Here is a 27,904-nt window from a genome sequence, read left to right as displayed (position 1 = left end):
TTTTAATCATCCCCACAGGATCTCATGTTTTCAATCTCCTAATTGAGAAGGGTAGATTATTGTCAATCTTATCACCTTGATGAGTTTAAAAATCATAGGCCCTACCCTAGGCCCCCCACATGCTTAATCTGCATTTGATTCACAACCCCAATCACCTGGATGGGCAACACAGTTTCACTTTCTAGCTGTACTCACTCAGCCCAAAGGTGGGAATCCCACCGGGCCAAAGCACAAAACACACACGCCCCTGGCCTCTACCTGCTGCCTAGCTGTCCTGCTCTAATCTGGTGCTCTTTGTGAGGGTCCCTCTCCTCAGCTTTTGATCTGAGCGGAGACTTGATCTTCCCTGATGGTAATTAGCTTACAACTCAAATCAAAAGACAGGAGCAGAGTTGGAGAGTATTCAATGTCAGTCAGCCACAGAGCCAGGCTGAGGCCAGCGACATAGAAAATATTGAATTCATTTGGATTATTTCTCATTTTGTTTTCATTTGTTTTCTGCTTAACTCCTGTTTGGAATATATTTTTCTTTTTTCTTTTGGAATATCCTACAACTTGGGGAATATTTCGGACTGGATTTTTGTGTTTGTGTCTCCTTGGTGGATCTGAATGGATTTCCATGTGTGCCTCCCTCGTTTCCAGGCCTCCATGATGTCTGCTGAGAACGATCCTCTGGGCCCGCTGCCTCCTGGTTGGGGTGAGTTCGGCTCCACAGTTCCAACTAATCAATATACACATTAGAAATGGATGTCAGCATGAATATGGAAAATGGTAATGGAAATACTTTGATTAGATGAGATGGAAAAAGAGTACGGTACTCAGAGAGTAAAAACATTAAGTAAACAATACTCACCCCACTGAACATATCTATATATGATTCAGCATTGAAGCAAATCCCACTGGTATAGCCACTGGGCAACCTCGTATCCACTTGGTGCATTAAGGTGCTGTTTCCTTTCTGTGTCCATGTCAACTCCAGAGAGGCGTGTGGACTCTAACGACCGAGTGTACTTTGTCAACCACAACACCAAGACGACACAGTGGGAAGACCCCCGAACACAAGGGTGAGCTCAGCGCCACATTTGAAAGCAGAGCTGGAATGTCTTTCTCAATAATAGTGGGGCAGCTTAGCTAAAGGTTCCATAACAATTGTGCATTTTGTGATAAAACCATATCATTTGCAAAAATAATTTGATATGGGGCATTTAGAAGAAGAATTTAGAAGAAGAAATGTGGCCACAGACCTGCACCCTATGGAAACTGTAACTGCAATAAATTTGTGTAGACTAATCTGATAATAAGGACTATCTTGGTGTCAAATCATACATTTCTTATGATGAGGAATTCAAACTTGGAACTTTAGAATTGCTCAGAAGCTTCCTTCTATCTCACAATTCAAGAGGTTAGGTTTGGGCAGTTATGGCAATCACTTATTTAGGGGTTCAAGCCCGACGTGCTGAAACCCTATTGTTATTGTGCTGGTTTATTATTATTCCTTTTCTGCATCGATGCAAATTCCTGTGAGTTGGTACATCGCAGAAACATGACATTTGGCCCAATGACAGATATTGCTTGTTACTAGATGCACCAGAAATATTTTTCGATTCGGCCTGATGGGGGCACTATAATTAAGGGTTAAAATTTCAAACTTTGAAAGGCCATAACTTCCACGGCCATTTGTACGAATTTCAAGCAAGTTTTTTCCACATGTTCAGGTGAACCTGCTCTACAAATTTGCCTCAAGGACTATTAGGGGTTCAATTTGGGCAAGGCTTTGAACCCCTGCTATTGCCGCTTGCGGCTATATTTTGAATCATGAAGTTACACTTTCAATAGGCTGCCAGTCTGTGGGTGCATTTTTTTTTCATGATGCCCCCACATCAAATTATTTTTGGAATGCCTTTGAATATAAGTGTACCAAATTATATGCTTTTATCGCAAAATGCACAATTGTTATGCTTAAAAAGACATCGCTTTTCTAACCTCTCTCCTCTTTGTGTGTGTGTGTGCGTGCGTGCGTGCGTGCGCGTGTGTGTGCGTGCGCACAGGCTACAGAATGAGGACCCTCTGCCTGAAGGTTGGGAGATCCGGTACACAAGGGAAGGGGTGCGCTACTTTGTGGATCACAACACCCGAACCACCACCTTCAGTGACCCACGCACTGGAAAGTCCTCTGTGTAAGAGCACATGCCAAAAATATAATATTCTGTTTATGCATGTTTTTCCACTTACATTTTATTTAAAAAGATTTCTACTACAAGTACACCCACAGGAAAGCAAATAGCATATTGTATATTCTTTTCACACAAGACGACATCTGTAACTTGCTCATTTTCTCTTTTTTCTCTTCTCAGCACCAAGGGCCCTCAGATCGCTTACGAGCGCAGCTTCAGGTGGAAGCTTGCCCATTTCCGCTACCTGTGCCAGGTAATGTTCTCTTGAGTCCCTCTCCTGCAGTTGTGTGGTTTTCGGTGGCATTACAATGCGTTTCATTTTTCCTTCAATGTGCCAATGTTTTGCCTTCCTCTCTCCAGTCCAATGCACTCCCCAGCCATGTGAAGATCACCGTGTCCAGACAGACATTGTTCGAAGACTCTTTCCAGCAAGTAAGAGAGTCTAGTACAGTGTGTGCAGCCTACACACATAACATAACATGTGCCTGAGCTCTGTACAGAAACACATGCATTAGGGTTCCCACTGGTCCTTGAAATCCTTGAAAGTCTGTAAATTTGAGGACAAAAAGCAAGGCCCTAAAGTTAAAGTAGACATGAATAGGCATGGGTCATTGAAAGTGCTTGAATTTATATATTTTGTACAAGAATAGAAATGGAAGTTCTTTTGATATTTATTTATGACACATTCAAGCCTCTCTCTTTTTAATTGTCTGTGATCTTCTATAAAGCCTGCTAGTTCTCATTATAAAAATTCTCAGTGTTGTAACAGTAATGAACCTTGATTCATGTCTCAAACTATGCCATGTTGCATTTGAGGGAATTGCTCCTTGAATTTGATGTATAAGAAGGTGTGGGAACCCTGATCATGTCATGATATTGCTACATGCAACTCAATGCGGTAATGTCAGTTTCCTATCATGTTTGATCTGCTAAATGTTCATGTTTGATCTGCTAAATGTTCTTGCTTGTGTCTGTGTTAGATTATGGCCCTGAAACCTTATGACCTGAGGAGGAGACTCTATGTCATCTTCAGAGGGGAAGAGGGACTAGACTATGGTGGTTTAGCCCGGTAAGATGGACACACACACACACACACACACACACACACACACACACACACACACTGCAAACCGTGTATTTGTTAGGGGTGGGGTGTGGGAGGATTATACAGCATAGCATCACAATATTTTGTGTAGCGATATATCGTATCGCATGAATGCCAAGAAGTATCACAACAATATTTTATTATATAAATCATCAGGTACATGCAACATTTATGGCAGGTTTTTATGACAGTGTTGGTTAGTCTGTCTTCTTGACAATTTTGCTGCAATAAAAACTATAAAAAAAAAAAAAAACACGATTTCAGACGGACAAGGCCGTCTTTATTGTCACACGATTACACATCAACACATGCACGGACGGCCACAAACACACACATGCTGATGGTGGCCGGTGAAATTTGTCCTCTGCATTTAACCCATCCTGGCTTGTCCTTTCCTCCGGGGGGCAGGCCAGGAGCAGTGGTCGCTTTTCTCGTACAGCGCCCGGGGACCAACTTCGGATGTTGTCGTCACTGGTCGGATGACGATGACGATCTGATCTTCTGCATGTTTTTAATGGGGGGGGTTATATACGGAGGAACCCCCCTGGGGGAGCACGGGGAGAACATGCAAACTCCACACAGACAGAAAGGCCCTTACGACGAGATACCCCACCTGGGCAGTAGGCACTGAAGATATGGGGGGGAACACAACCACAGTGCTCACAGTGTCCCATGCGAGAATCGAACTCAGGACCTTCTGACTGCGAGGCGACAGCTCTACCACTGAGCCACCGTGCCCCCTATTGCCTATTGCCTATTGCCCCCTATATTGAAGTGAGATGAACAGACTGGAAACCTTATCTTAGCTAAAACACAAAGTTTTGCTCTCGAGACATAAATTGCAGTGGGGGAAAATGTCTTAAATAGCAATACAGTATATCGAAATACACGACATATTGCAATACTAGCATATCTCAATATCGCAATACTATCTTATCGTGACTTGCCTATCGTGATATATATATATATTTTTTCTGATTTTCTCCCCAACTTTACTTGGCCAATTCCCCCTGTTGCCCCAGTCGCTGCCCACGGCCTCTGCCGATCTGGGGCGAGCCGTAGACACACATGCTTCCTCCCATATATGTGCAGTTGCCAGCTGCTTCTTTCCACCCGACAGCGGGGAGCTTCACAGGCAGGACGTGGCATGTGGGGAGGATCACGCTCTTCCCACCAGTTCCCTTCTGCCCCGAACACATACCCTCATTCCAGCTTCCCACCCACAAACACAGCCAATGGATGCCTGACCCAAGCCGGAGGTAACACGGGGGCGCGACCCTGTGACCCTCGTGTTGGTATGCAGGGAATCTACCGCTACACTACACGGACACCGTGTCTACTAAATGGATTTGATCCCTCTTTCTCTCTTCTTTCTTTCATTTCTCCATCCATATGTTTTTCCTTCAATTTAACTAATTGTTTACTTTTTAAAACTAACATTTTGTGCCCCGCCCCTCCGCTTCTAGGGAGTGGTTCTTCCTGCTGTCCCATGAGGTGCTGAACCCCATGTACTGTCTGTTTGAGTACGCCGGCAAGAGCAACTACTGTCTGCAGATCAACCCGGCCTCCACCATCAACCCCGACCACCTCTCCTACTTCTGCTTCATAGGACGCTTCATTGCTATGGCGAGTCCTTAAGCTGTACACACACACACACACACACCCCAAGGTTATTATCGTTAACGAAAACTAACGAAGTAGTGAAAATTTGGTGTGAAAAAAAATAATTTTCGTTAAATGAAAAAAGAAATAACGAGGCTTTACAACAACAGAAACTCACTCACAAACTGTATTGTGTTTTTACAGTACAAAACTAAAATTATACAGAAAATTGCGCTAAACAGGGTAAATAGTCTATTTATTTTAGGGGTAAAAAATATCTATTAAAATCAATCAATAACATATTTTATTTTAAAGTGTACACCAAAAGACAACATCATACTGCAATGAAATATGTTTGAAAAGTTTTATAAGCAGTTTTGATTAAAGAGCACTATGCAGTGCTGTAGCGAGCCAATGTTTAAGGGGACAGCGTAGGCTATTTCATGATGATCTTATGATTTTGGAATAGTGCTAACTGGGAGAGATGTAATTACAACAATAGAAGTTGAAGAAAAGGCACCGTGAGGCTATAGAGAGGGGTGGGGTCCTTTTAATGTGACAAATACACATCTTTTAGATAATTAGAATACACACACACACCTCACAAAGTTATTGTGTATGAATGCGAGTATTATAATAAAATGTTTGATTAAATTCAAGTACATAATTAAATACGGTAATAATTTTCTTTCTTACCATACTGATCTTCCATTATATCCTTCATACAATGCCGCTGCCTGCTACAACCAACAGACTTGTCAACGCTTTTCAGCGCTGGCCATATGCTAGGTTTCCACCTAGCCTTGTTTAAATGGTACGATGTTTTGTTGAGTTTTTATTACTCAATACTTTATCTGAAACTTTTTTAATCTCACCCCTTACAACAACAAAAAACATTATAAAAGAAGACTAAAACGAACACTGAGACTAATAAAAACTAAACTATAACTAAGCATTTTCAAAAACGAAACGCAAATTTGTTTCTGGGCTACTTTGGCGAGGTTAAAAATGATTAGTGAGCAGTGACTAGGGTTTAGGGGTGAAGGACAGCTTGCCCGGTCGGTTTCCTGTGGACCCCTTGGGTGGGGTCCTATGCGTAATATCCCTCACAAGCACATAAGCATCTTTTGCGGCTGGTAGCACCACGTTAACAATGCCAAATGTCAATGATGTATGTATTTTATTTTTATTTTCCTCTGTCTGAGCCTGTTTGTCTTGTTTGTGTATTGTTCTATTAAAAAATTGAAGGGGGGGGGGGGGACGAAACGCAAATTGAAACAAAAAGTAAAAACAAACTCATGGCCCACTTTAACATCTCAAAGATGTCTGCGGCCCACATCCGACCGTAAACAATATGGAGGTCCTCAGAGCACTTTTTTATTTTAATGATAAAAGGAGCTGTCCATCATCACCACACAGAAATCACAAACTAAAAGTGAAGGGCTGTCTGCAATAGGCTAATTAATGAATAATCGATTACAAATGAAATAACTATTATCCAAGAATGGAGAAATGCACTCTCATACTTTTTCCCCCACGAAGATCGTAATGTTTGCAAATGATTTTGCGGCTCACTTGCAATACCTTGGCTTCCCACCAGTGGGGCCCGGCCCACAGGTTGGGAATGGCAGATTCAGTTGATCAACTATGGATCCAGAAAGATTGCATTCAAATACATGTATAATTCTTTAGGTCCATTTGTTTTGGCCACAAATGCACTGACTCTGGGACTGTAGATGATCTGTATGTGTTGACACTTTCAGCTCGACCAACACAGTAAAATAACAGCATCTATTTCTCTCCATCTCTCTGGCTGCAGGCACTTTTCCATGGCAAATTTATTGACACAGGCTTCTCCCTGCCTTTCTACAAGCGCATGCTGAACAAGAAGCTCATCCTCAAAGATCTGGAGTCCATTGACCCTGAGTTCTACAACTCGCTCATCTGGATCAGGTCCACCATCCCCTCAATATTTATTTCTACATGCTTAGGACAAGGGATGCACATTTTCAGAAACTTACGTAATCAATCGTCGGTAGCGCTAATAGGCCTACTCAAAAAGTAACTCAAGCAAGCATCATTCAAAAGAGTCGGGACCCCCGACAAACGGACATCAGTGTTTCCCACAGGCTTTAGGGTTTATTACTTCTAATTGTCTTTACATGGTGTCCCAACAGAACACAACTGGTGGAATAGATTAAATTAAGTCTCTGCACTGCACTCATGTTAACCTTCTGAGTGTTGAGCAGCGTTAGAATTGTCCGATTGAAAAGTATCAAGTTACTCTTTACCGTTACAACACTTGCAAGTTCGGAGTAATTGTGGATTTTTATTTATTTATTTATTTACAAACATTTTCAGAATGGGAGAGCGGATCCCTATTTGATACGATTTGATCCCAGGAACACATATAGGAATTCCTCACTATTCTATTCCTGTTTTGTTTTTTGAGGCTTGCAGTCCGCCCTCTATTGTGCTATGATTGCAACGACAATGTTCTTTTCTCCTCAGGGACAACAACATTGAAGAGTGCGGTCTGGAGATGTACTTCTCAGTGGACATGGAGATCCTGGGGAAAATCACCTCCCACGACCTGAAACCTGATGGCACTAATGTCCTAGTCACCGAGGAGAACAAGGACGAGTATATAAGGTATGACGAACTTGATCAAGAACCATGAACATCAACACTCGTTGAGCGGGTGAATGCTGTGTGCTTTGTCAGCTTGCCCAGAAGCACTCGGAGGAACAGTCTTTGGCATTTGCACACAAATTAAAGGGTGAGTCGGAGTGCTGTTTGCAATTCTTGATCATTTCCATACTTATCGGAAGGGTTCAGCATCCGGGTTGAGTGCAAAACGTGCCATTTTGTGCATTTTATTTCAGGAGGAATGTTCGTTCTTAACCTCTCAAAACCAGCATATTCCCATAATGTACAACACATCAGCAATAAAGATAATTTGGTAGCTATCCTCCAGGCCTGGTTAGGGTTAATTTGGTAGCTATCCTCCACACCTTGGGCAAAATGTGAACCACATTCATCGTCATTAGCTGGGTTTCCATCCAAAAGTATCGCAACTTTTAATCAAATTTTTCAGAAAGTCGGCAAAAGAAAATGCGATATTACGCATGTTTCCACCCACTACCGTTATGCGTAATATCAGGAATGGTGAAAAGGCGATTCAATTAATTGACGTGATTAAAACATGACCAGATGCCAGTCAAACCCTCAAACGAGGGAAATTAACCCCATTCTCTGAATAAATGTGAGGTAAAGAGAAAACATCCTAGCCTGATATTCAGACTGAAGTGGAGGAAATCATGATGGGAAGCTTGGTGACGGAGAGCGGATTCTGCCTCTGCTAACGTTACACGTGCGTCCCGTTGTCTCGCTATGGAAAACATCACATATTACCGGTAATTTAACGGGTCTTGATTATACAGAGGTACGTAACATGTATTAGCAGACGCCTCCCTTCAATTCATCATATATATAATCCACGGAGATGTTACTGTAAGTGAATAAAATGTCAATTCTGGATGTGAGTCGCCTAAAATCCCGCTGTCTTCCTCTGTTAAAACTGCATGTTTTTGAATGGAGTTTGGTTACAGATTCGCTAAAGCTGTTTCCATTGCATTTATCACATTTCTTTTTATCGATACACCCTACTTTTCCGCCTCCCTCAAGCGTGAAATCTTTTTTTTACGATATTTGGAGGTTTTATCGAATTTTCTGGTGTTTCCACTCAGGATTTTAATGCGCAATTTTAAGTTTTGCATAAAAACAGGTGGATGGAAAGAAACCCAACTATTGTCAAGGTCCCTGGAAGATATTCCAGGCAGGAAACTTGCTCAGTTCTGTTACACAGAGACAATTATTCACAGCCCATAAAGATTACTTCAGTTGGGGCCTTACATTCCATTATAAATCTGAATAATAGCCCATTTCAAATACAAATGCCTGATGTAAAGCCCTCCAAGAGAGTGGCATGAACCTTTGATAACCTGTTCAGCTAATAGCCATGTCAATCCTTCAACTATTTCCCCCCTGGTTTGAAAACATCATAGTCATGTTTTAAGCGGTGCAGCCGCTTCTATAAGTGACACACGTGTCTGCCTGTCCGTTCTCGCACGGGATGAGCAGCCTTGTGGGTTCAGCCTCACGCTGAACCCACAAGTTTTATTTGTCCACATGCCTCGGGAGCGCGCTCTGTGTTTTACAACGAGCGGAGGTGCAGGCCTGATTTCACTATAACTTGATATCAAGTGGCGTGGCGGGCCGTGAGTTTGAAACCCCTGGCGTAAACCATTGCGGGATTACTCCCCCTTTATAAATTAAAAATATGAGGGAATTTCCAAAAAGATGCGCGAATCTCGCAATCCCGCACCGAATGTTAAGCCCTGTATATATATATACGTACATATATTTGTCCACTTCACTGAATAATGACATCGAATTTCCAGGAATGTCTGAAACATAACGAGTGCAAAATAGAACTGTTCTGTGGGTGATACAATATTCTCGTTGCCATTGAACGCCTTAGGGCCTGTGTCCACCTAGCGTCTTTTTCCGACCGTTAAACCGTGGAAGTACGCTGGGAAGCGCTGATCTCAGCGCACAATATATAAGGAAGCACTAACGTTAGTTCAGTGCGGTAGTAGCTTGATAGGTGACAGCTAGCAAGCTAACAACACAGGTAGGCTACGCTATTAAAAGCAGTAAGCACAACACTCACCAGAAATATTAAGTGTCTAGCCAATCTGCTCCCACAAGTGAGCCGTTCTGTCTCTGTTGCGATAGTTTGTCCATATGATTAGTTGCCAGAAAAGGAGCACCCGACACCAGCGTCTTTCTGAAAAGGTAAATTATTTTCAGCTGGAAGCGCTGGGAGTCGGGCGCACAAAAACGCTGGAGTGCTCTGAAAATAGACGCTGGGCGCAGCGCACTTTCTCTAGACGTCTGTGTGTGCCCGCATACACCCTCCTCCCATTGGAAACAACTGAAAAAAGATGCTGGACCTGAGGAAAAGACGCTAGGTGGACACAGGCCCTCAGGTAGTACAAAATCCCCCATATAGTACATGATGGCATGTCCTGTCTGGTTTGCAGTCTGATGGCAGAGTGGAGGTTCTCCCGCGGGGTTGAAGGGCAGACCAAGGCTTTCCTGGATGGCTTCAACGAGGTGGTTCCCCTCCAGTGGCTCCAGTACTTTGATGAGAAGGAGCTGGAGGTGAGCCGCATGCAGCGTGAACAGCTGGGACTGTGCTAATAATAATAATAATAAAAGTGTTCTTCTGTTTGCATATCATCATGTCTCTGTTGTGTGCTTACTTTAATCCCAACCCCCTGGCCTACTCCAAACAGGCTTTTACTTTTTGGCAGGCCGTCAATGTAAATATGACGTTGTGCCTGGACAAATAAATGTTACCTAAAATCCAATGAAATTGTTTTCCCCTCGTCTCTCTCACTGTGTGAAAATTGCCCTGTGCTAGTGGTGTGACCTTCTCCGGCTCATTGGTGCAGGTGATGCTGTGTGGCATGCAGGAGGTGGACCTGCAGGACTGGCAGAGGAACACAGTGTATCGTCACTACACCAGGAACAGCAAACAAATCATCTGGTTCTGGCAGGTACAGACACACACAAAATAATACATGTTGTAATGTGTCTTACGCTCCTTACCCCCTACCGTTTGCTTTCGCTAGAGAGGGACAGAGAAGTGAGGTGGAGGGCACAAATGTCTACACTGAAATTTAGTGACCATCACTGTTTGTTTTAGCGCTGGGTGACAATAACTTAACCATACAATTCCATTTCCGTAAGGGTCAATGCCCGATGAGGTGTCCATTATCTGGAATTAATGGATGATGGAGAGGACTCCTCAAAGTCCATTCATTCTTGATTATGGACACCTCGAAGGGCATCAACCCGCTTATACCATGGTGGTCACTTACCAAAAAAAACAAGACTAGGCAAGCCTAGTTAAAGGGACACCCCAACATTTTGTGAGATTTGCCTATTTGCCATATTCCCCATAGTAAGAGGAAAAGAGAGATGCGTGCATTAGAAAGTGCGTGGCACCCCTCCCTGCTAGAGGAAAAGAGAGATGCGTGCATTAGAAAGTGCGTGGCACCCCTCCCTGCTAGAGGAAAAGAGAGATGCGTGCATTAGAAAGTGCGTGGCACCCCTCCCTGCTAGAGGAAAAGAGAGATGCGTGCATTAGAAAGTGCGTGGCACCCCTCCCTGCTAGTCAGCATAGCAGCTGAATGGCAGTAAATGCTGCCTCCCCCCGTTCAGTCACCAAAAATACACATTCCAATAGCGCCAGAAACACACATGTACATGTTGTGACTCGTGTATTCGCCAAATAATGATCCAAAGTGATGGGAAATGGGTAATTTTCTAAGTAAATACATAGCAGGAAGTACTGATGACTTCACACGGCACAAATGCGGCAGGCACCGGCAAATGCGGAAGTAACTTTGGTTCCGCCACGTTAGTTCTGGCTATGGATTTACTTTGAAAATGACCATTTTGAGATGTGAGATGCAAAGTATCAGTAAGTTCAGGGGGGTGGTTACTGGTTAGCCTACTTCTTGCAGCTTGTGTGTTAGAGTCGCCATCGCGTGGTGTTCATGGGGTACTGAAGGACTACACGCAGTGTTCATTCGTTTTATTTGAATACCGAATTTCAAAGCTTACGGTTCTTTGAGTTCATGCTGCTCCTTTTTGTTTCTGACTTTTCCCCCCAAACATTGCCTTCAGATAACCAGCTGCCGGCTTAATGGTGGCTGTTGTTAATCTTGAATTAGAAGTAGGTTGGTCTAACGAGGCCTCCGTGCTTCTCAAATCTGTGACGAAATGATCTCCAGGGTGACGACTATAGCAATCCAGGTCTTTCTAAAAAAACTGTTCTGTAACGTAACAAGGGTTAGGATTGTGACGTGGTCGTAGCGTGTTTGCCACAGCGTTGTGTTTAGCCTCAACTGACAGACAGTCTTCCCAGTCAGCCGTCTCCAGAGTCCAGACGCTGATGACTGTGTGCTGCTGCTCTGTCCCCTGCAGCTGGTGAAGGAGGTGGACAACGAGGTGCGACTTCGGCTCATGCAGTTTGTCACCGGGACCTGCAGGCTTCCCCTAGGCGGCTTCGCTGAACTCATGGGTGAGTGTGACACACACACACACACACACACACACACACACACACACACACACACACACACACACACACACACACACACACACACACACACACACACACACACATACACACACACACACACACACACCAAGGACAACACATTTACTGCGTAATCGTACAAGGCACACATACAGACGCAAAGAACGACCGATACAAGTTGCATAATGTGAGAAGCTCAGATTACCTGAGGGTTTTTGTTCAGCAGGACATTCCAGAAACTAGGCCACATACAGCCAAGGTGCTGTCAAGCACGGAAGTGTAGCTGCCATGCATAGAACCAATGTTCTTCCTGGTTGGGGTATTCTCAGGACCATCAGGGCTCCCAGTATGTTCAGATACAATTCAGTCAGTTTATTGATCAAGTGACAGTTAAGAGAGCGTTCTAATTCCTGGTTCTCGCAGCCCTACTATCTGTGGTCATGTATAATCTTCCTTCCCTTTCTCCTCCACCTGCTTAAAGACCTGAACGCACTGGAAGTGTCTAGCACTCGCGTTTTGAAGTCCACCTGTTGTTTTAAGCAGCTGAACATGCACTAGAAGCGTTATGAGGTGCGTCAAACTGCCTTGACGCCCCGACTCCGAACTTGATTCGATTTTGGAGTGTCAAATGAGGACCCAGCAGCGACCAAAGCGCTCTCTCTCTGTGCATGTGTGTCTCTCTCTCTCTCTGTGCATGTGTGTCTCTCTCTCTCTCTGTGCATGTGTGTCTCTCTCTCTCTCTGTGCATGTGTGTCTCTCTCTCTCTCTGTGCATGTGTGTCTCTCTCTCTCTCTGTGCATGTGTGTGTCTCTCTCTCTCTCTCTGTGCATGTGTGTCTCTCTCTCTCTCTGTGCATGTGTGTCTCTCTCTCTCTCTGTGCATGTGTGTCTCTCTCTCTCTCTGTGCATGTGTGTCTCTCTCTCTCTCTGTGCATGTGTGTCTCTCTCTCTCTCTCTGTGCATGTGTGTCTCTCTCTCTCTCTGTGCATGTGTGTCTCTCTCTCTGTGCATGTGTGTCTCTCTCTCTCTCTGTGCATGTGTGTCTCTCTCTCTCTCTCTCTCTGTGCATGTGTGTCTCTCTCTCTCTCTGTGCATGTGTGTCTCTCTCTCTCTGTGCATGTGTGTCTCTCTCTCTCTCTGTGCATGTGTGTCTCTCTCTCTCTCTGTGCATGTGTGTCTCTCTCTCTCTGTGCATGTGTGTCTCTCTCTCTCTCTCTGTGCATGTGTGTCTCTCTCTCTCTCTGTGCAGCCACTTTCATCCCCGCCTGTCTCACGCTGTCATATGTTCCCCAAACAAATCTCATGGCAGTTTAAAATATAGCAAGCATGTAAAATTTAATGCTACACTATAGCAAGACTGTCTGAACAAAGTGAGAATTTTCTTCTAAACACATCGGCTAGCAAAATATAGCCTATATTCCCTGGATGTCATGATGAGATTAGATTGGCGAAAGTTTGGACAGACTGGATTGCTTCATTTTCTCCTGCAGTACTGCCTGCTTTTTCTCCCCTCTGACTGCATGACAGACAGGTAGGATGATTCCAACAACATCTGACTGACGGGGTCAAAACTACGGGATAGCAACTTTTATCAGTCAGTTAAGTTATCTTTTATTTATCCCCATGGGGATATTCATCCTCTGCATTTGACCCATCCTCTACTAGGAACTTTCCTAGAACTAGGAGCAGTGGGCAGCCGCAGTGCAGCGCCCGGGGACCAACTCCAGTTCTTTTGCCAGTGCCTTGGTCAGGGGCACTGACAGGAGTCTTAACTCATTCTCCGCCATTGGCATCTCTAAACATTATTAAAAAAAACGCTTCCCCGCCATTGACGTCATCGGACGGCTCAAACGCTGGTCCAGCAGCTTTTATTGATACAGGATTGGACTCCATTACAGCGGGGGGGCAGCCTGTCACTCAAACGTGAAGGATTTTGTTTTCACCACGCAACACGTCCACAAGTCACTTTCTCACACTGGTGTTATGGTAAAAGCTGTGCCCACGGGCAAGTTTGACCGGAAGGGGAAACAAAATCATTATGGGGTTCATAGTTGAGTGTAACACTGCGAGTATCCGCCATCAAAGGCATTTATTCGGGTCAGGAGCCGTGAAGATGACTTCATTTACAAAAATGCCATTTCCTCCGCTTTCTGATCAGAGACTGCTGTTTTTGGTGAAAACGACCTACATTCAGGTGTCGATAACTAAAGAACGGATGAAGGTAGAATCAAACTTTTCTTTTCATATGAAAGTCGAGGCTCTCTTCTTTCTTTTGGGATATTCAGTCTTTACGTAGTCATAGAAGAAAATATTCTGTGGGTCTTTTAAAATTAATGAAAAGGATCAAAAACCCTGGTGGTGGCTAGTGACTTTTTCTGAAAAACTGTGGTGGCTAATGAGTTAACCCTAACATACATGTATTTTGGTGGTGGGAGGAAACCAGAGCACCGGGAGAAAACCCACGCAAAAACACGGGAAGAACATGCAAACCCCGGATCTTCTTGCTGTGAGGCAACAGTGCTAACCACTGAACCACCATGCTGTGCCGTCATTGAAATTTGCATCCAAAGAAGTATCTTAACACGTTCACTGCCAATGACGTGTTTTTACGTCAAACAAAATCCAACGGTTGACTGCCAATGACGTGTTTTTACGTAAAAAAAAAATTGATTTTTTTTTTTTGACGGTGGGACGTTGATCTAACCCTTTTACGTCTCCTATACCAATATTGGAGGTATTGAATGTGTATAATCTATTTTACCGACCCACTGAGTGGCGACATGTCTCTCCAGAGTAGGAAGAGGCGAGCCAAAACTGGAGGGAAAAGCACGAGGAAGCCGTTTTCATACTGTAAAATGGATGGCGAAAACGCTTTCACTTTCGCGCTGACGCACAGCGGTGGCAACGGTGGGGGGTTCCAAGAATAGACTGGATGCACACTTTGAAACACGCACCATAAATAAGCCCAGAATCGCAAGAGCTTGATCAGAGCTCTCAACCGAAACGCCAAGAAACGAGCGAAACCCATCCAGCGAGCCCCATCCAGACTGCCAGGCAGCAGCAACTCGTTTGTCACAGACCCGCTGCAGAGCCAAGGAGGGCGGAGGAGAACGCCCACGGAGGGAGGAGTTGGAAGCAGAGGGGGGTTTCCTGCTGTTATGGAGGAAATTACTGTTCAAAACTATTGTTTAGATGTCTGACGTCTTACTGATGCCAAAAATGAATGGTTAAAGTGACTGTTCTATCGAATTTCACAAAAAGCCGTTTATCTCTGAATAAATTTTCAGACGCTGAAACCATGCTGTATTCAACTGCTAATGCTTACATAACTACCGTACTAACTCTACAAACTAACTCTTTTAGACAGAGAAAGCACACATTCTATTAGTTCTTTTGAGATATTGTGTGTTCACAAAATCCTAACAGAAACAAATCCTCGGCTCTTGAAAGATGAGCCAAAATCCTCAAAAAAAAACCTTGGCAGAAGCTAACTACAGTATTGAAAAACGGCTGGCAGTGAATGTGTTAATTCAAATATACGAGCCAGAAGCCAACATGCTTACATATCGGCCTAAATAGCGACCTTTTCCCAAAATACTGCTGGTTCTGTGCTGTTGGTATTTGATATCTGATGCCTGCAGTGCGCTATAGGAGCATCAATTGACATGCATCACTTAACGCTTCAAGTGCATTCGGTGCTTAAGAGACGTAGGTCGCTCCTCATTAGTGTGATGCAAGTCATGCAACACACCTGTAGCTAACTCTCCATGAGGAAAACAGCTAACCGGGGCCAGGCCAATAACACTACCCTTCTCTTAACCTGCCCAAGCAGCTTAAGCTTGCCAATGGCTCCCTCTAGTGGCGTCAGGATGCCACAACACGTACATTGTTCTGTCGTCTCACCTCTCATCTCATCTTGTTTTTCTGTGTAGGGAGTAACGGGCCCCAGAAGTTCTGCATTGAGAAGGTGGGGAAGGATACCTGGCTTCCTCGGAGCCATACATGGTGAGTGGGCTACTCTAGTTCTGATCTACGTCCCCCCACACACACTAGCATTTTGCCCAGGTGTTCCTAAATATCGCTAGTAAATACAGTGTTTGCCACGGGTTGGCGGTTGATTATGTGAAATGTCCTTTATTCCAATAATGATGGGCTTCACAGTTGTTTTAATCAGATGAATCAATTTGAAATAGTGTTTGTACATATTGAAGTAGTTGCATTTTTTATTGCATTTCATATAGCAAGTCTAAAGCCCCTTTCAGACATGCCCTGGAATTCAGGAGTTATCTAGATCAGGGGTTCCCAAACTTAAGAATGCCGGGGCCCACTTTGAAATCTGAAAATCCTCCAAGGCCCACCGAACCCTTTAATAGACCCTTCTCACGGGGCCATTTTGTGTGGAAAAGACAGGGTAAACACAGGTACAAGCAAAACACTAATGAGGGTTTCAAACTTCCATGATTGATTAGTGTTTTGCTTGCACCTGTGTTTATTCTGCCTTTTTGACACAAAATGGCCCCCGTGAAAAGGGTCTATCACAACTCTGATCAGCACACACGACTAAGATGATGTATTTCCCTATATATATTTATTTCATTAACAGAGCATGTGAACTTGGGCATATGGCAAATTAATAATTCATCCACATACAAAAAAAATCTGCAAAATACCCAAAAGCCAGATTGCCAACATCTCCTCCCCCTTACTCATCAGAAATACTGCACAGGGGTTAAAGTGGGATTTGGCAGGTGATTTTGAAAAGAAAATGCACCCGCATTTCACTTCCTACCACTATCCAAACAATGCACTGCAATTTTCTTTGCTTTATAGCTAGATTTAATTAAAATTAGCCTAACATGGTTTGAAAGCTCGCAGGCTCACATTAGTAATGTTGCTGTTACAATGTTACAATGCGTTAGCTCAAATGCTAACTGTTTCATGTATGTGGATGGAGTATGCTAACACCATTAGCGCCAAGTTCCAGCATGTATATCCAGCATGTATGTATGTATATATATATATATATATATACATATATATATATATATATATATATATATATATATATATATATAGCTCCTTGCGGCCCACCTGCAGTACCTCCACAGCCCACACTTTGGCAATCACCGATCTACAGTAGATGTTACCCAGGTGGCGGTGTATGTATGAACACAATTTAATCAGAATCACATTTATTGCCACAGTATGCAAGACTACATACGAGGAATTTGTCTTATACGGTTAAAGTAATGGGAAAAACAACAAAAAGACAATCACAACATTGCAAGTGCAGTCCAATATATACAATATATGTGTGGAGAAGTGTCCAGTAGGCATAAAATATTAATTTACATGAATTTACAGTCAGAGTTAAATAAGTGTTAAATAGGCAGTGAATTTACATGATTTTACAGTCGGAGTTAAGCGGTCTAAGCGGTGCACGATGAAGTTAGCAAGAATAATCTAATTCAGTGGTTCCCGAATTGTGTGCCGTGAGGCAAGTCCAGGTGTGCCATGGGATTTTGTGACAAATGGGTTAAATTGAGCTGCCTGGTGCTATCAACTAAAAGGGGACTCCGACAGCTATAGATTTATTATGAAACATGTAAAATTGTCATTATTCTAACTGAATAAATCTCAAAATTATGTGCAAATATGCACATAATTGGTGCTCGATTGATTTTTTTTTTCAATTGATGATACCCCCGTGCTCTACAGATGAATGGACTATTCCTATCTCTAGCGGGGTTGCATGCGCTGCGCACGGCTTGAAGTCAAGCAGACCAGAGTGGACACGCACTGACACAGTTATAGTTAGTCAGGGAAGCAAACATGAACTCTTCTAGGTCAGCGTTTCTCAACTGGTGGGTCGCGGGGCCGTTTTGATTGGCCAATTTTTTTTTTCTTTTTTTTTTTTTTCATATTTCATTTGAGTTAAATTCAGATTATTGAAACTGGATTAGCCTGACCAGTTTTACTTGTTTAACAAGCTGAAGCATATGCTCTGCCTGTAATTCAAGAGAAGTCTGCCTTTTCATTTCATATTTAATTTGAGTTCAATTCAGATGATTGAAACTGGATTAGCATGGCCCCAGTTTAATTAAAAGTTATGACCAGTTTAACTAAAAAGCATATAGCCTGCCTGTGATTCAAGAAAGGTCTGCCTTTTTATTTCATATTAGTTAAATTCAGACTATTGAAACTGGATTAGCATGACCAGGTTAACTTGTTTTATTATTATTATTATTATTATTATTATTATTATTATTATTATTATTATTATTAACTTGTTTAAAAACATATAGGCATGTAATTCAAGATAAGTCTGCCTTTTATTTCATATTTCATACAGTTCAAATAAGACTTTCTGAGCATGACCAGTTTGACTTGTTTAAATTTGAAAACATATAGGCCTGTAATTCAAGTCTGCCTTATTTCAATTGGTTTTTAGCCCTAGTTGCACTTCTGTTGCACTTTTTTGTTCATTTGAGGTTTGTAACAGTGCATGAAGGCATTGTGTATTAAATTAATGCGCTATTTTTTGTGCAAATTTTTTTAGTGGTTTAAAAAAAATCTGAAATTTGGGTCGCGATTCATGACAAGGAAAATAGTGGGTCCTGAGGCTACACCAGTTGAGAACCACTGTTTCATTTCAACACAACAACAACATTTTAACAGCGTTGACAGGGTGCATTTCAAATGATTTCGGGGGGGGGGGGAGGAGAGAGATGAAAAGTAAAGCAATCATTTTCCAAGTACAATTGGGGAGAAAATGGGGGGGAAATCAGAAAAAATAAATAAATGAAAATAACATAAAAATCCCTGTGCTATTTAATTTCATGAATAGATGTAGTTACAGTATGTGGCTGAATCATTTATTTCCCTCCATTTGCCAGGTTGAGGTTTGAAAGTGAAAATGCAACAAAGAAGATGATAGTGCTGCATTAGGCTATTGGGTGATAAGTGCCCGCTATTAACGTTCACGCATATTAATTAATTATTCACACATATAAATTAATTAAACGACCAAACTCACGGCCAGATGCATAGATTTCATCAAGTGCAAAGTGCTGAAAACACCTCACTTGAATGGTTTCTCCCGGTCTACCTGTCTGTCTTGTATCATAAAAATGATGAGATGAATGATGAAAAAGATGATAGTGTTGCATTATAGATTGGCAACCTGGCTGTAAAATTGCCTTTTCCAGCATTTAACATTTAACCGCAATCACTATTTGACAGACGACTTTTGTGCGATGTGCAAACAGGCACTCACTATTTGGCACATCGCCACCCCACGTTTTCGCCTGAATAATGCGTAGATTTTTCATGGTGTGGAGAATTGCTTTCTGAAATACATATCTCTGATGTAGCCTGCCTCACATAAACACTGCAGTTCCTTCAGCACACTACAGCACACCGCAACGTCTACTCTCCACCTACCCCTCTCCCACCCCCTCCCCTCCTCCACACACACTCTACACCGGAGATGTTCCTCATGTGTGAAAGCAACAATGCCTCTTGTCTGAAAGGATACACTCCAGGTAATGCCCGGGGAATGCTTTTCCTGAGCTACCTTGAGATAATCCAGAGTTCATGTCTGAAAGTGGCTTAACAGAATAAGTTCATTGATTTTGGATCTAAATATAATTTGTCCCTTGCATACCTGTAATATTGATTACGGTATGTATTATCTGTTGGTCCAAGTACTGTAGGTAGGTGAGAGACTAATTATATATAGGTCCAAAATCAATGAACTTATTTAAAGCAAGTCTGTCACACTAATGGGGCATTAGCTAACTTGCTACTGCAACCTTAGCTGACTATTATATTCCCATCATATAATAACTAGTTTTATAAAGCAAATAGACATAGAGCTAATTACAAACAAATAAAAATGGACCCAATGTTTACTTAGGTGGTTAATGTACCTGGGCAGGCTGCTAGAATGTTATCACTGTATGTGAAACACTGATATAGTCAACCTCTTGTCCCTCTAATGCTAATCTTCTGTCCCCCCTCTTGTCTTTTTAGCTTTAACCGGCTGGACTTGCCCCCTTACAAAAGCTTTGAACAGCTGAAAGAGAAGCTGCTGTTTGCCATCGAGGAAACGGAAGGATTTGGCCAAGAGTAGAGAGAGAGAGGAGTCCTCCTGTATCTCTCCTCCTCCCTCTACTGCTGTTTATCAAGCCAAGTAAAACAAACACAAAAGGAAGAATTGCACAGATAACTACCAATGTATATAAGCTATTTTGTCATTTTGAACCAAATCTTAATTTGCAGCATCATTTTTGCAGCATTCCCTTTCCTTCCAACCCCTATATATTATATTATACCCCATCATGAAATATGCAAGCATTTCAGCGTTTTAAAAATGGAAATAATGGATGACGATATATTTTTTATTTCCCCCCCTCTCCCGACTGGGTTTTTAAAAAGAGACTGAAAGTGTTCTTGAGAGGATTTTATAGTTGAAGCGAAACCTTCTTTTTACAGCTCTAGTTCTATAGAGCTTTTAAAGGGTGAGTGTAGTGTCGGGGTCCAGTGCCTGAGATCCCCCCCCCCCCCCTCCCGTTGGACCCATAGTAATTGTTGCTGCGCGCTTGCATGGCTGCCTCCGAAGAAGAAGAAGAAGAAGAAAAGGCTGCAGAAAAGACTGCACACACACACACACACACACACACACACACACACACAAAGTCATTTGGGCATGGACTGCTATTCCTCTGTCAGTGTTGCAGCTTTTACCATCATCATAAAAAAGAAGAAAAGACCAGTGTTCTGCACAAAGATATGAAACAGAGAATGACCCTTTCTTCTTTTCAGCTCATATTACGGATTGAAGGCCTTTAAGGGGTCATCTACTCCTCCTATTTGGATAAAGACACCAGTAAAGAAAAGCAAGACTTGAACTTGGGTGCCGCCCTCACAGCCTCTCTCTTAACGTTTTTTGGAGGAGGTCTACGACCAAGAGAACACGGGGACTCAAGGAAAATATTGGCGTGTCTGGAGATGCAGTGAATAGTGTGTGGGTGTGTATCGTGGCAGCAGTGTTCATGGTTCAGGCCAGGAAGGTGAGGAAGCTTAAAGAATATGGTTGGTGTTTTTTAATGCATTGCTTACCATCAACAAATCCTATGAAAACAACAAAATCACTGAAGCCTATCAAGCCATGTCCCAGCAGCCATGGAACTCCATCATGTATATATTAATAAATAAAAAAGTGAATAACACGTCGCAGAGCCACGCCGTTGTTCTGGGCAGCATATTGTATCATCAATGCACCGGGCCAGCCGACTTTTTCCTCAAACCGGCTGTAAACACATTTTTCATGTCAGGAAAGTAGTTCCATAGCACCGAAAATAGTCCCCGGCGTAATGAAGAATTTGTTCCAATTTTAATTGAATTTGATTTAGGTAACAACTAGGCCTAACAATAGTCTGACTTTGTGTGGTAACAGTTCCTGATTTGTATGCCTCAACCGGCGATAGCCGAGCCGGAGGCATTGTGGTTTCGGGTTGTCCGTCCGTCCGATTTTTCGTCAACACGATACCTCAGGAACGCCAAATGGAATTTAGTCAAATTTGGCTCAAACGTCCACTTGGACTCAAGGATGGACCGATTACATTTTGGTGGTCAAATGTCAAAGTTCAAGGTCACGCCATTTTCTAGATCGTTAATGCGATATCTCAGGAACGCCTTGACGGAATTTTGTCACATTTGGCTCAAACGTCCACTTGGACCTCAAGGATGAACTGATTAGATTTTGGTGGTCAAAGGTCAAGGTCACTGTGACCTCACGAACAGCATTTTCAAGCTTGTTAACCCGATATCTCAGTAACGCCTTGACGGAATTTCTTCACATTTGGCTCAAACGTCAAAGTCTGGACAGACATGGATGTCAACTGCTCACTTGTTGGCAGAGGTATATATCCGCGGTGCGGTCGTTCTAGTTAAAATTGAAACTTTGTGAGCTGTATTTCAATGTTTTTAGCTTACAATTGTAGCCAATGACTTCCGGGTTCATGGCTAAGAAATGGTATGTGGGTAGTCAGAAACTAACAGGAGTAGAGCAAATACATTGTTGATTTTGTTATTTTCATATTTGTTGATGTTAACCAATGCATTAAAAACACAGGTAAACGACAACAAGTTTATGCCAGAGACTCTGGGCTCATTCCAAGCCAGCTAGACTGCAGCCAGCTGCCAGATCTCAGAGCAGCAGGATAGGCGAAGTGCACACCAGGGCGACTGCATGGCAGGTATTCATTTTGTCTTAGTCTCCAGTGGCAAGTTTCCTTTAAACATTGAATTGTGGGGAAATGCATCACAATTCAAAAAGACAACGACAAGAAATGCAAAAAGCATATCAGAGAGCAAAATGATGCTACTATCTTATAGGGCTGTACCGAATAGTTCAGACATTGATTCATTCATAATGTTCACCTTCGGGAGGGAGGGGAATCAACATTTGAATGCTGCACACTGCATCCAGAAGAAGGGGGGGGGGGGAGGGGGGCGTCCTCGGCCCTCGGCCCTAGCAGGATCATTTTTAAAGGTAGAGTGAAACTACTGGTATAATATGAAACTATAGAAGATCTAAGGCATCTATTGGTACCAAACATGTCATGCGAGCTTGTTGAGAAGGGCGCTAAATAATGCTCCAAATACAGGCAAAATCTTTGTGTTTTTGTTTTATTTTTTATGATGACGTCACGGCAGACACTCGAATATTCGTGTAAAACCTTAATCGAATATTTGAATGTGGGGAAAAATGATATTCGGTACAGCCCTATCATCTTATGTACATTAACCAAAATATCCCTTTTTGATATTTTCCTCAGAGCAACAGCTTACGAGGTCTTGTCTGTGAGTTTATTTTATTTGTTTAAGAGCCATAAAGGATAATAGAGGCACTAAACTACACACTATGTAGTTTGTGATGTGCTGCTTGGCACTTTGAGAAGGTTATGTCGCATTCTTTTCATTTCATTCTGTGGCTTCAGTCAGGACACTGACCTCCTGGAACAATAAAAAGGTGACTTTAGGTTATATTCATTTATAGAGCTAATAAGATAGATAACAAACTAGACTCCAGACCAAACAAACCCAGAGAAAACAAGATAGGCTAAAATGCAGCCTAAAAACACAGTGCAAAAACACTAATATTCCTGTAGTATTACTGACTTATCTGTGTCTATGGTTTATAGTGAGTGGGTATCATTCAATCACTGGTTTCAATTGGAAACTGAAATTTTGGTGCAATAAATAAAGAGATCATATAATATACAGATTTTCTATGTCTTTATTGTGTTAAAAAAACTGACCGGTGGACGCAGTACCACTGGACAACGTGGTTACGTGTCACTCCAGTGCATGCTAATCTAAAGATGCTGCATCAAAAACCTTCAGGTCTCGAGCCCTGAGATGTAACAAAAAAAGCTGTTGTATCCACTATGTATCTGATATCTGGCTGCTCAGTCAACTGCAGTGTAGCTGAGCTGGAACTTGCCTTAGTGCTTCACCTTGCTTCTCTTCTTCCTCACTACTTCATTTAATTTATTAAAGGGATAGTTCGGATTTTTTGATGTGGGGTTGTATGAGGTACTTGCCAACAGTCAGTGTACTACATGCAGTAGAATACAGCCAGCACAGTCCCAGTTTGGAGAAACTAGGCATCTCGCGCGCTCGATTCCTCGATTCCTAGGCTCACCCGCCCTGCAGCTCGCATACACTGCTCGGCTGCTGCGTGGCCTCGCCTGCTCTATTGGCATGCGCAGCTGCACAGTAGACCCTTCTCATGGGGGCCATTTTGTGTCAAAAAGGCAGGGTAAACACAGGTGCAAGCAAAACACTAATGAGGGTTTCAAACTTCCATGATTGGAATTTGGAAACCCTCATTAGTGTTTTGCTTGCACCTGTGTTTAGTCTGCCTTTTCGACACAAAATGGCCCCAGTGAAAAGGGTCTATTGCCCAACTTTGCATGACTGATGACATCACTCACTGATGACATCACAATGATGTCACAATGTCTATGACATCATCAGTGATGTCACAATTGCGGAGTGTAACCAAAAACCACAATTGCTCGAGTGACACCTATGACATCATCATCAGTTCTTCTGTGGTGTTTTATGGCAGTTTGCAACCTTTATGTTGCATTACCGCCTCCTTCTGGATTCATCCATCCACTGTTTCCCTACCTTCTGTCCCTCAGTATTTTATCTATCTCTGCTCCAGATACGTCCACCTCCCATCATCAGTCATGTCATAAGATGGTTTTTTGTCAATAATGATGTCATAGATATTGTGTCATCATCAGTGCGACAAAAATTTAAACAAACAGTGCCCACAATGCCTATGATATCATCAGTGATGTCATAATGCACAATTGCTCAAGTGACATGGATACGGCCGCATCAGGGAAGTAGAGCTGTCTGCTGAGTGTGAACAGAGTCCCGAGCAAATATGTAAAAGACGGGGGGGAAAGAAACAAAATGCCTCCATACTACTCACCTGCCGTAATCCAAGTCTCCACAAGCCCTGAGATGCCAAGTTGACTTGAAAAGATGTCATTTACACCCTTTTCCCCCCGCTTGAATCTGCACTGTATCAGGTGGAGCAGCACCCCACTTTAGTAATTCCAGCCCCTGGCTACAGTGCAGATTTATGCTAAAAATAGGGTGAAAATGACATTTCAAGTCAACTAGGCATCTCAGGGCTTGTGGAGAGGTGACCAGTATGGAGGCGTTTTGTTTTGTTTTCCTGTTGCTTTTTATGTTTTTGCCTGTGACCCTGTTCACACTCAGCAGACAGCTCTACTTGCCTGACCGCGCTGGCTGCATTCTACTGCATGTAGTAAGTACACTGACTGTTGGCAAGTAGCCTACCTCATACAACCCAACATCACAAATCCGAACTATCCCTTTAATCCCATGTTCAGTGTAATTGTGTTTGTTTGTTTTAGTTTTAATTACATTTTGTATGGATGAGCAAGCAAAGTGGCGGCTGTTCTCGGGGGGGAAAAATCCCATACAAAAATGATGATTCTGAATCTCCATGTTGTGCCACAGACCAAATGGAACAACTTGTGGAAATAACCTGTCCAGTCGCCTCCACAGCAGCGAGCCCGATGATGTGTTGCTTCGCTCTAGGTCGTCTTTTTCTGTGCAGATTTCCTTTCAGTGCTTTTTACTTTACTTTACTTTTGCGCTTCAAGTGACATGCTCTCTCCTTCAAAATGTGAAGTCTTTAACTCTGCCGTTTTCTAACCAACAACTCTGGTGCTTATTCTTTCAATGTTCTAAAAGCAACAACAAAAGTTATGGCATTGGCAATGGCAGGCCATTCTGTCTTGATGTTCTTTTTCAAAACTTGCTTGGTATCTCAGTATGGGAATTGCCTTCAGCGTTGACCAATCATGGAAGCTCAAATAACACCATGTCTGTCAAGCGACAGACCAATCATGTTTGAGGTGTACGGGCCAGCCTGACAGAGCCTTGCACCTCTTATTCTCGCTTCCAGCTGTGAAGATCATACTAGCCCCTCAGCTGTTCTTTTTTTCTTTGTTTTTCCCACAAAGAAAAAATGCTATTCTGAAAGTATCTAGAGCAATTTGTACAGTTTCTTTTTTAGAAGATATCCTAAAACTGTCTCTAGTCATAGTATGGTGTACCTGTAGCCCTGTGATGGTCTTCCTGAGTTTGGCCAATGCCTCTGGGAATTGACCAACAAAATTTTAACTAATAGATATCATGAAACTTGATTAGTTACATTAAGACAATATATTTTGTATTACAAGTTGTCTGAAATGTTATGTTTAAATATGCAAATTTGCATAAAACTAACCCATTAGTTAGGCCAGTCACTATATTAATAAAAAATAGCAAATAACCCTGAACAAATTGATATAAAGGTTTTTTCAGTGGATTCTGGTACTATGGGGATGTTAAATAATCTACTAAAAATCTAGGAAAATCTAAATTGTGGAAAGGGCTCATTTTTAAGATGGTTGAATAGTAAAATGAGATGTAGCCATTTTAAGCTCCAGGCAGCCGCCATCTTGAAAATGACCCCTTCTCAGAATTGAGATTGTCCTAGATTTAGATGTGTTTAGAAAGCAGATGTCTTCACAGTACAAATCAGTAGCTCAATCAATCGGTAATTAACTTAAATGTCATCACCATGCTTACAGCCTCCCAGGCTGAGTGAGCTCTTCCAGGACATGTCCCCCATAGAAGGATGGTTTTATATGGTGTTAGTTCACTTTATTTTTGTAGCTACATAGCTAGATAATGCGCGTCACATTTATTTGCGTTATTATGATGCCCTGTTTTCAGAGCAGAATTGTTTTTTTGGAGCCGTTCCCGGCATCATCCGCCGGATGACGTGGTGCTATGCTTTTGGCCCCAGACTAGTTGGCCCTTATAGGGGGAGGGGCTGGCCCGTGCATCTCAAATATGATTGGTCTGTCGGTTGACAATGTGGGGTTATTGGAGCTTCCAGGATTGGTCACCGCTGAAGCCGCTTCCCCTAGTGAGATACCTCACTCGTTTATCAGGTAACCGGGTTTACGACAGTAACCTTACGTTTCCTCCAGCCTTGTGGGTTCAGACCACTACAAACAGCAGCAGGCTGTTAGACTTTTTTCAAGGAGGATCTCATGTGATCAGTCAAGCTATCAGTCATGTATATGACATCTGTTCAGCTGTGCCAGCAGATGACATGCAAGGCAGGACAACAAGTCAGAGTAAAGAGGAACGTTAACTGTGTGGCAAAAGGAGCCAGCAATTGAGCGAAGTCAAAACTGCATAATGTGCTTCCTTTTGAACAAAAATCTGTAATCAAAGAAAATTTTTACTGTGTATGTGAATATTCATTGTATAAAGGAAATGAAAACTAAATAAAGTACTTAATTATTATAATTAATTACACAGAGCCACCACTCCATTGATGGAAATCTGTGATGCCTTTGTTCTTATCAGAAATAGAGGGGACGTTTCAGGTCGCCTTCATCGCAGCCAGTTGCTAGATTCAGCAGCACCTGGAGAGGTGTGCGCCCGCAAAACGAAGCCTGTTCACAATACTTTATATCAATCCAATATCCAATATCATATGCAAGCAACTTAGTCCCATGCTGACTGTGGTCTAGGCAATCTGAAACATACCCAAACTGTAACATATCACGTGTAGATACACACTGTAAACACCAACTACACTGTACAGAATGCCCCTTTACTGGAGACGATGTGTATAGAAGATTCACTTTTAATCTGCTTTAACTCAATGTATGAAGAGAGATGGATTTATGAAATATACGTGAATGACCTCCATGCTTTTCTGTCGTGAGACTCATGGGGGATGAGGCCTTCTGCTCAGGATTCTCACACAAAACAAATAACTGTTGGCTATTTTTATCCTATTCTAAATAAAACACTTTATTTCCTTTTTTTTGGATCTTGCCTGTGGAAAGAACCATATTTAATAAATGTATCTGACCATCTTTACAGCCGGTTTGAATTCATTTTTTGTGTGACTGAGGGTGGGTTTTATGGGTGCCCAGTAGGGATGCACCGATTGCAAAATTCTGGGCCGATACGATATATAAAATAACAATTTGGCCGATAGCCGATACCAATGTTTTTTATGCCTTTTTTGAGAGAAACAAAGAAATCTTTATAAACAAATAACTGACCTTGTTTTAGAGTTCCTTATGGGTTTGAAAGGCCCAGACTCTCGTTTGCATTCAGAGTATGTTAGAGGTTTGGTCGGGCACAGCGCAGAATCCAAATCCACCTGTGGCGATCAAGGGGACCCTCTCTGGGGTTAGCGGGTTCAACGTACTCA

The 27,904-nt window shown here is 42.6% G+C and overlaps 1 protein-coding gene across 1 annotated transcript in view; it reads left to right on the top strand.

Annotated features, from left to right (window-relative positions):
- wwp1 (WW domain containing E3 ubiquitin protein ligase 1) overlaps nt 1-23,766 on the top strand; it is a 103,127-nt gene extending 79,361 nt beyond the window's left edge. Inside the window, exons 12-25 of the mRNA XM_083632040.1 lie at nt 643-697; nt 980-1,064; nt 2,049-2,177; nt 2,355-2,427; nt 2,535-2,606; nt 3,155-3,243; nt 4,746-4,905; nt 6,701-6,834; nt 7,393-7,533; nt 9,990-10,110; nt 10,404-10,508; nt 11,944-12,040; nt 15,990-16,062; nt 20,092-23,766. Of these exons, the coding sequence (XP_083488166.1) occupies nt 643-697; nt 980-1,064; nt 2,049-2,177; nt 2,355-2,427; nt 2,535-2,606; nt 3,155-3,243; nt 4,746-4,905; nt 6,701-6,834; nt 7,393-7,533; nt 9,990-10,110; nt 10,404-10,508; nt 11,944-12,040; nt 15,990-16,062; nt 20,092-20,191 (1,434 nt within the window). The 3' untranslated portion in view covers nt 20,192-23,766. The remainder of the gene's footprint in view (nt 1-642; nt 698-979; nt 1,065-2,048; nt 2,178-2,354; nt 2,428-2,534; nt 2,607-3,154; nt 3,244-4,745; nt 4,906-6,700; nt 6,835-7,392; nt 7,534-9,989; nt 10,111-10,403; nt 10,509-11,943; nt 12,041-15,989; nt 16,063-20,091) is intronic.
- The last annotated feature ends 4,138 nt before the right edge of the window (nt 23,767-27,904 follow it).

Source organism: Poromitra crassiceps, assembly GCF_964638095.1.
Source record: "Poromitra crassiceps genome assembly, chromosome: 2".
NCBI classification, from domain to species: Eukaryota; Metazoa; Chordata; class Actinopteri; order Beryciformes; family Melamphaidae; genus Poromitra; species Poromitra crassiceps.
The sequence above is the reverse complement of the archived record's forward strand: the minus strand, read 5'-3'. Positions and strand labels throughout refer to the sequence as shown.